We start from the raw sequence: 8,946 nt of genomic DNA on the forward strand, positions 1-8,946 counted from the left end.
ATGTCTTGTATTATTATACACTAATAATTTGTAACATTCATTAAATATGTATAACATAGAGAAGATACGCTTTTCATTTATGCTTTTTCATAAAAAGATAAATTCGCGCGCGCCGTGGCGCGCGCAAGACTACTAGTACACTAAAAAACCACAATTTTTAACTGAAATATTTTCCTAAAAAAAACAATGATTGTTCTCTTTATTGTGATTTTCAAAAGATTTTAAACTTAAATGGACTTGTTTTGAAGCAAAAATGAACTCAAAGTAAATTGTTATTAATTTATACATGAAATATTTATTATTTAAAAATCTGATATAAAAGTTAGGTTAGAATTAGTTTTTAAATTCCAGTCGTTTCTTATTCGTATTTTTGCATAATATGAATAAAATTGGTTGCTACATATATTAATTAAAGTTTATTTAAGCTCACAATGCATTGGAACTCACATGAAATAATGAAATAATTGTATTTTTTTAATACACCTATTTCACAAAAATGTGTTTTTTCACTGTATAAGATGGATATTCTATCTAAAACTATTTGTTTTTTATGAATATTTATTTTTAGTATTCAATCATTGTTTTATACTTCACAAAAGCAATCGTAAAAACACTTTTATGCAAAAATTAAAATACATATTTAAAATTGTATCTACTCTTTCTAGTTCCATTTTTCGGCACCATGTAGCGAAATGGTAGAAACCATTCCCAATAGCTTACAATATTCTACCAATGAGTCTATAGATTTTATGATAAATTGACTAGATGAAAGTCCAGGGGAATTAGTTTCAGAAAATTTTGATGCAGTCATTATTTCTAGCGACATCTCACTTTATATGCACACAAATCGATTCTTTAGTGTTCAGTCAATCTGTAATAGTTAGTATGGTTACTATAAAACAGCTAAATTATTTAATTAATGGTTAGCTGCCTATAAGCGTTTGATTAGATTTTATATTAAGGCTGTTTTCTTATTATCCGGCAAGTGATAACTAGGTAATGTACCTTTAAATTATCTGCAATAATAAGTAATTGAAAGAATAATTACATTTTTAATTTAAACTGTCTACTGTTTCGGAATTTTCCGTCTGACTAAACTCTTTTTCAGCTCGTTCAAGGCTTACGTTACGGAAAATTCCGTAATAGGGTAAAAGCACCAATTCTTAGCACTCTTATTATCTTTCTAATTATTTTTCCTTTCATAAGCATTGTCTAATTGTCAGCTGAACAGACTGCAATAATTTCTATGTCACGTATGTGGCGAATAGTGAACGCTGCAATCATAAACTTTTTTTATATTTTTCCTTCGTTCAAGAATAAAGAAAATGACTCCTTTTTGGGATTATCTTGAGAACAATTTGAGCTATCGCAAAAGTATATTGCGTTCGATTTATAGGGCAATTTTTAATTTTTTAACCAAATTTGCAAAAAAAAATTAAAAACATGATGTGCAATTAAAAAATGGAGGTCGGAATCGACTTTTGTACAAAAAACTACTACGGAAACGACACGTACTATTTAAAATACACATACATAGGTCACATTTTGCTGATTAGTGTTATGCGAAAGAACGTTCAGTCCTTTTCTCAACGCATTGAGCATTTTTGAACAAGGCCTGGTTAACTGTGCTACGTTGTAAAACAGAGATAAAAACGAAGTTTCGTTATGGTCATTTAGTATGCTGATTGGAGCCTCTGGTTCTCGGTATGGTCAATCACTTCGTGCGTCCTTAATTCCAGATCATTAAAGTTCAAACAGGAGCTTAATCAGACGATCATACTTTCGAGTCTATAGTTTAGATCCTGACAGACTGAAAACATGATTGTGAAATACTTCCTCTTGGTCTTGACTTTCATAACCACTTTTGTTATTTTGGTAAAAATCTTTATACAAATATTACATTACTTCTTCATAAGCAATTAACATTTTCTTCTAAAATTTCTTCTTGAACATCTTCAAGTCCTAATAATTTATGTCCAAAAAATAATTTAGATCGTTAATTTATTGTTTGTGATTTTTCTTTCAGGTTCATTCCCAGTCGCCACATGTTAGTCTATCATCGTACCAATATGACCCCAATTCGATTCCCCAAAACGAAAAAATCCTGCAACTATTTCTTCGACTTGCGTCACACACGGCTGGTAAATTACATCTCTTAAAGCACAAGACTCTCGAACAGCAATTACACGATTTAAAGGAAAATGAGAAAATTGCTAAAACATCACAGTCTGATCTGAATATTAAGAACATGATTGAAACATTTCTACGCTTGTCCTCCGCATCCATCTCACCTACACAAAACCCTCTCTCACCAAATTTGTATCAGCCACAAAATCCAGTTGCTCAAAATAATTTGCAAAGTACCGAAATTAAATCTGCCTCAGAGGAAATAAGCACAGATTCTAAAGAGATTCCGGAAGCTTCTGGAAATTCCTTGGAAGTCCAAAGTCGTATAATGGTTGATTATGATAAAGATTACAAAGCTTCAAATCCAAGACGTCAAAATATTCTAAATTTTGGTTCAATTTCACCAAGAATAAATCTAGGTACTGATTCAGAATCTCTTAATAAAAATGGTTCTAATTCGAGCAATGGAGAATCATCAAATAACCAGCAAAATTCTAATCAAAATTCGTCAGGAAAAAATCAGGTGGGCCAAGATCCAGGGTCAATATTTACTACGTTTAATCCTGCTAAATTAGCAAACGTAAATCCAATGAACATGGTAAGCAATGTTCCAGTAATTGGATCTGGGCTTGCTGGGCATGTTAATACGGCTCAGGAAACTTTTTCCAAATTCGGATCTTTTGTACCTCAGCTTAGGGCTTTGCCAGACATAGAAAATGACATAAATTCTCCAGTACCAGAAAACTTAGTGGAAGAAAATCAAACAAATGGTAATTTTTCTCAGAATCCAACCACAAATAGAAATATTTACTCCAGTCCAGATAATATATTTGTTACTGAAGAGGCTTTTTCTATGGATCAAAATAAAACAAATAATACGGAAGGTGTAACTGCCGAATCTACTCTGATATTTGACACTGAAACGACTACTAATAGTAACCATTTAGACGAGGTACGTCCTGATGGAAAAAAATCTAATCTATCAGAGCAAAATTCCGCAGAAAAAAATTCTCTGAAAGAAGAAATCCAAAGAGTTGATGAAATCGAAGGTAACATCCAAAAAGAGAAGAACGTCGAAGACTTGGATTTCCCTAAAGAGAGTTTAAAACAAAATTCTGAAGAAAAAAGTCCTCTGAAGAAAGAAATACAAAGAGTTGACAATATTAATAATAAAATTAACAGTAACATCGAAAAAGAGGAGAAATTCGAAGAGAAGAAAATGCCTGAAAAGAGTTTTAAAGAAAATTCTGCAGAAACAAATCCTCTGAAGGAAGAAATCCAAAGAATTGACGAAATTAATAATAAAATCACAGGTAAAATCGAAAAAGAAGAGAAAATCAAAGAGTTGCAATTGCCTAAAGAGAGTTTAAAACAAAATTCTGCAGAAAAAAATCCTCTAAAGGAAGAAAATCAAAGAGTTGACAGAATTAATAATAAAATCAAAGGCAAAATCGAAAAAGAGCAGAAAGTCAAGGAGTTGAAATTTCCTAAAGAGATTTTAGAAGAAAATTCTGCAGAAAGAAATCCTCTGAAGAAAGAAAAACAAAGAATTGACAGAATTAATAATAAAATCAAAGGTGAAATCGAAAAAGAGGAAAAAGTCGATGAGTTGGAACTGCCTAAAGATAGGTTAAAACAAAATTATGCAGTAACAAATCCTCTTTGGCAACAAATCCAAAGACTTAGCAAAATGAATAATGCAATCAAAGGTAAAATCGAAAAAGATGAGAAAGTCGACGAGTTAGAATTGCCTAAAGAGAATTTAAAACCGAATAAGGAAAATAATTACATTCCTGACTATCAAGATATGCAATTAAAAATATTGACTATTCAGTTGATGAAGGAATTACGGGATATGCAGAATAAAATAGATCATAGAGCTAAACGTAAAGAATTATACAGTTCCTCAGACTTTAGGTATGTTTATTTTATTTATAATAAACTTAATTTTTCTTTTCACTTAAAATTTTTATTATTATCTTTATTTCAGATCCTAATTCTAAATCAAAAAATTATTAATCCTCTTTTTCCACTTAAGGATTCAATTGCCAGATCAGAGGAATTGGTGCAGAAAATACACATCCGAAATGTAAAGGCACAATCAATGTTAGGAGAAAATATTTATGATCATGATGCGCAAATTAGGGATACCTAATTACGTTCAATGTTTAATAATAATCTACAACGTCAAATGATTTTCTAGGAATATCTAGAAATAAATGATGGACATATTATACATGAGTAAAAATTCTCTTCTTTTAAGAATAGTTGTAAATATTATATAGACTGGAAACATCTGTGAATGGTCAAAGAAATTAATAACAATAAATTTCATCCAGATATGACAAGAAGTAATATTTCCTCAAATATATCAGTTCTTGATTTTCTGACAATAAGACTTTTTCAGTGGGTCCATAATTAAATTTATGAAAAAAATTTATTTTAATAAAGATGCGCCCTTATTATACTTTCATAAAAAAGATTATTTTTTTGCAATGGATATGTATATAAACAAAAATTCGGCTATATGTATCGAAATGTCGGTACACGTAGTCACGGCCTTGAAATAAACTTAAAAAAAATATATTTCTTATCTATTTAATTTTTTTAGCAAGAGTACTTTATCTAAATGTGCAGGCGGTAAAACGAATTAAAGTATGATTGTGCGTATCACAGTATCAAAAGAATAACAGTGTGATTTCGAGACTTCATTGATATTATACGATCAATAGCGAATTTCGTAACGAATTTGATTAACGATTCCTGATGGAAATTAGTCTTCCCTTATAACTCAGACTTGCAGTTCAAATTTAAACCCTGTGTTCTAGGACATTTAACTCCTATTTTTATAAATTATTTCATTAGATGGTTAGAGACATATATTTTAGGATAAAAATCAATATTCATTTTTATTTATCAAACTACCATTATTTATTATAAAAAATGATACCCAAATTATGGAATGCTCCACTGAGTATTCTATCTAAAAATTTTATTATTTTAGGGAAATTTCTCCATAATATCTCACGCAAATTCCACTAAAATATTTCCTTAAAGGCAGCGTCCACGAGAACCTTTCCAGGTCTTGCTTTCCGTACCCAAAAATTCCCGCTATTCGTACTTAATGTTTCGCCGACGCAATCACGGCCTTTATTAAAACATTAAAATGCACTTTTCTTAATAAATTAAAGATTTGATAATCTTAATACAATAAAAATTGAATAACAAAAAGTGCTGCACATATTTATTAACTCAACACAAGTTTAAGCTTGCTCAAACTCCAAGGTATGAAAGCTTACAGAGTTTAGTTATTTTTAAGCTACAAGTACATTTTTGCTCAACACTAGTGTTATAATTTAGAGCTTAAAAATATTGATTTCAACTAGGATTAAAAACTGGGTTTTATTCTTTGAACCTGTTTATAATATTTTATCGTTTTATTCTTCAGTGGAAATTTCATTCAAGTAGGTCTTTTTATTGTTTTTAGTATCACCATTGTCCTTCACTTTCTCAGTATCTTTTATCAAAATTTCTTCAGATAAAGATTTTGCAAATCTATATCCTTGTAGTAAAACCCCCTTCAAAAGCATAAGCATGTATTCCATTTTTTTAAAGAGAGATGTTTCACGTGGTTGGTTAATCTGGAAGAAAATTAACTTTAGTCCATTATATTAAGTAAATATTGATGAATCTGTTAAACATTTTTTTCCATTACGCAATTTTTTTCGTGATATCTAAAATGAATTTGAAAGTAATATTGTGTTCCCTTCTTGATACTTAATTTTCCAGGTATCTACTTTTCATTTAATTAAAAATTTCATTATACCTTTATGAAACTTACAGAGTTTAATTCGGTATCAGGTTCACCAATGAATCGCCTTGACAGAAATTTCTCATTTCCCAAAACATGCCTTGGTTGAATTTCATTATCTTCAGCATATAGTTCATCATTGTGTCTTCGATGAAGTAAAGGTTTAAAACGGTTTATGTTGTTACTGTTACTTTCTATTCGAATTTTATCAAATTGTGAATCAAACGTCGGTGAACTCCAAGTGACCTAAGAAGACAAAGAATAAATAATCAATCAAATGCTCATAAAGTTTTTAGCAATTGTTTCTTAATCTTATTCATCTAATGAATTTTCATTTTATAGAAATTGAATCGTTTCAAAATAATAATAAAATAAAAGCATTAATATAATTTTATAAGAAATACATACTAATCAAAAAAACAAATCGAGGTTTATTTGTTTAAAATAGTCAATAAAGCAATCGCTTACCGTGGCAAAAGTTATAATCGTGAAGCCAACAAGATTGCTTGTCATCGTCACAGCTTTACCCTGGCTGATCTCTCACTGATTGAACTTACAATTTGATTCAGAAGTCTCGCTTTTATTTAATAAATCATTTCGACAGAAAACAGTAGTAGCATTAATTGTAAATTCGATACAGATCGTGAAAAATGAATATAATTTCAGATACTCTTGCTACATTTAGCACAGAAAATATACAGAAAGTAAATAATATCAACTCGAAGAGATAGTGGATTCAAATAGCAATCACTCAATGGTAGTTTTTTTATTCCCCTAAATTATTGACTATTTAATTTTCTCTAAGGCTTAAGATAACTATAATTTAAGATTTCGAATACGGACATTTTATGATAATTCAAGTTAAAAGTTGGTGGGTTCCATAAGCAGCAAAGACCAAAGGGCAAAGTATCCATTCCAAATAATAACCTGGAATGACCGATTTTTATTCTAACTTCAGCAATCAAACACCAGAAATCTCTTATATAAGTAAAAGTTATCATGAGGACAAACGCGAGATTTTTCCGGGAGTGGGTGCTAATATGAAAAACTGTATCAGATGCCAGCGAAATCGCGGTAAAGTTTCAGCCGTAACCACGTCTTACGAACGTAGGATAGGCGGTTACAGTATGTGACGGACTTAATACGATTATCCGACAAAGTTCGCGTGCACCTTGACGACACGGAGCGACCCAAGGACGACCGCCTTCTGTATTTTGCCCGCAAGTGCCTTAACATCTTGTTAATACGCGGGGATGCTTTTCAGGCTATTAAATAGTGAAAGTGTGACACCTCTAAGAGCGCCAATGATAAGGATGATTGGCTTAATAGAACTTCTTTTTCTTGTCATTTTCCTTGGCCATGATGCTTATGTCAGTTGGTGCAGATAATTCGATAACGAACATGATTCGTTTCTCATTCTCGACAATTTACTCGACTTCCCTGGAAGCGTTTAGCGCTGCGGTATTAAGCCTAATGCCGTATGAGCTGCAAAGAATGTACTATGGCGACGGTAAGCTAGAGTGCAAATGACACCGTCTTGACATGCCAAAAAGAAACTCTCCGTGCCCGACTTCAATCAGCGTGATTTAAGAAATGCAAACGTAAGCTCATACGATGTCGATCGATCCTCCATATTTCTATGGATGATGCCGTGCATACTCTTGTCGAGGAGCTGTTCACGAAAGTTTTTCTCCTCTGAATTCTTAATCCAGGCTTTCAGGAGTGAGTATTCGAGATAGATAAGATTTGATGCATCTTGCTTAACCCTTATATTAAAGTCGCAAATAAGTATTTCATTTTAAGAATAAGGTTTATTCACCAAAAAAGAGCTACAAATTCGTTATCAATCCTTTTTCGATAGGATGAGTAATTTTTGTTTCAATCGTGAAAAATAACGTTAACAATAACAAAAATTAATTTTTGGAAAAACCACACAAGACACGAAAAACAATAAAAAGATCAAATTTGCTTGACCAAAAAAGGTTTTATGCTTCTAGGATGATTTATTATAATAAAATAGGTTTTTCGGTTTCAATCGTATGCAAAACTACGAATGGTGCCGATTTTTGCGAATATTGCAGTTCACTTCTTCAGGGCTCTGAAGAAGCCTTAAATAAGCCCTAAAGAAGTAAACTGGAATGTTCACGAAACGTCGACAAGAGTCGTAGTTTTTTACAATATTGGAACCTGAAACAATAACTTTTATTACTAAAAAAATCATCTTTTTGGAAAAACGGCACAATCTATAAAAAATTTTTATTTTTGTATTTACAAATCTTCTTAGAACCATTTTATGCTTGGATACATATTTTTGGTTCAAGTCATAAAAAATAACATTGAAAATAAACTAATTAAATTACTGGATTACCAAATAAGTTGCAATAAAATTTATAAGGAAATTGTTTTTTTTTACAGGATGCGCACTTTTTTAATTATAAAAGCAAGACAATGAAAATACGTATGTTTTAATACCAGTGCAAATGATGAATTGTAATAATACACATTTATTGAAATGATAGATTTTTCAGAACAGCTGCGAATTTAATTCAAAATAAGGAACAAATATAAAAGTAATCAGGATAAATAAAATTCTCACTTTATTTTTCAATATCAAATTTAAAAATCGCAGGCGGGGGTGCCCAAATAAATGTTGTATAAATTTGATATAATAGTGCTGCGTATTGTGGAAAAGTTTGGATTTTGAACAAAATGGAATACGAAGAACGAGATACGTTTTGAGAATCAACATATTACAATTGTCGGAGCTTTGACCTTTGACTTTAAAAGGTCTGTAGACAACTGTGGGGGAAGCACAACGAACGAGCGCGACTAGTGGATTTGGATAAAGATACGAGGGTGGATTGATAAGTTTCCGGCCTGACCAAGAAAAACAACGTTTTTAAGAATTTTTTTTTTTATTTCTCAACATAATCTCCTCCAAGGCAGATACATTTCTCATAGCGGTGTTCTAGTCTAGTAATGCCATCTCTATAGAATGATTCGTCAAG

The 8,946-nt window shown here is 31.2% G+C and overlaps 3 protein-coding genes across 4 annotated transcripts in view; 2 read left to right on the forward strand and 1 right to left on the reverse strand.

Moving 5' to 3' along the window:
* Nucleotides 1–1,740: 1,740 nt before the first annotated feature.
* On the forward strand, nt 1,741–4,711 carry LOC117167288 (putative uncharacterized protein DDB_G0286901). Of its 2 annotated transcripts, none has more exons than XM_033352112.1 (3): nt 1,741–1,875; nt 2,027–4,044; nt 4,118–4,711. In XM_033352112.1, exons 1-3 carry the CDS (start codon nt 1,819–1,821, stop codon nt 4,122–4,124), a joined length of 2,082 nt encoding a protein of 693 aa, XP_033208003.1. In that variant the 5' UTR covers nt 1,741–1,818; the 3' UTR covers nt 4,125–4,711. The 2 variants fall into 2 exon arrangements, with proteins under 2 accessions (XP_033208003.1, XP_033208002.1); XM_033352111.1 differs by having other exon boundaries at nt 4,166–4,711.
* A 634-nt stretch (nt 4,712–5,345) lies between these two features.
* Nucleotides 5,346–6,535, reverse strand: LOC117167296. The gene is made up of 3 exons (XM_033352122.1): nt 6,407–6,535; nt 5,969–6,184; nt 5,346–5,768 (listed from the first exon to the last, which is right to left on the reverse strand). Exons 1-3 carry the CDS (start codon nt 6,449–6,451, stop codon nt 5,565–5,567), a joined length of 465 nt encoding a protein of 154 aa, XP_033208013.1. The 5' UTR covers nt 6,452–6,535; the 3' UTR covers nt 5,346–5,564.
* A 113-nt stretch (nt 6,536–6,648) lies between these two features.
* Nucleotides 6,649–8,946, forward strand: part of LOC117167292 — a 13,797-nt gene continuing 11,499 nt past the window's right edge. Inside the window, exon 1 of the mRNA XM_033352118.1 lies at nt 6,649–6,695. Within this exon, the coding sequence (XP_033208009.1) occupies nt 6,693–6,695 (3 nt within the window). The 5' untranslated portion in view covers nt 6,649–6,692. The remainder of the gene's footprint in view (nt 6,696–8,946) is intronic.

The sequence above is a fragment of the Belonocnema kinseyi genome, chromosome 2 (genome assembly GCF_010883055.1).
Source record: "Belonocnema kinseyi isolate 2016_QV_RU_SX_M_011 chromosome 2, B_treatae_v1, whole genome shotgun sequence".
Lineage (NCBI taxonomy): Eukaryota > Metazoa > Arthropoda > Insecta > Hymenoptera > Cynipidae > Belonocnema > Belonocnema kinseyi.

What these genes read in the sequence shown, in the direction of transcription:
- LOC117167296 (XM_033352122.1), bottom strand. Translation starts at nt 6,451, where the DNA reads ATGACAAGCAATCTTGTTGGCTTCACGATTATAACTTTTGCCACG. An exon ending in CGATTATAACTTTTGCCACG is followed by an intron (nt 6,185 to 6,406) that starts GTAAGCGATTGC and finishes TTGTCTTCTTAG; the next exon opens with GTCACTTGGAGTTCACCGAC. An exon ending in CTGATACCGAATTAAACTCT is followed by an intron (nt 5,769 to 5,968) that starts GTAAGTTTCATA and finishes ATTTTCTTCCAG; the next exon opens with ATTAACCAACCACGTGAAAC.
- LOC117167288 (XM_033352111.1), top strand. Translation starts at nt 1,819, where the DNA reads ATGATTGTGAAATACTTCCTCTTGGTCTTGACTTTCATAACCACTTTT. An exon ending in TAACCACTTTTGTTATTTTG is followed by an intron (nt 1,876 to 2,026) that starts GTAAAAATCTTT and finishes TTTTTCTTTCAG; the next exon opens with GTTCATTCCCAGTCGCCACA. An exon ending in TACAGTTCCTCAGACTTTAG is followed by an intron (nt 4,045 to 4,165) that starts GTATGTTTATTT and finishes TTTCCACTTAAG; the next exon opens with GATTCAATTGCCAGATCAGA.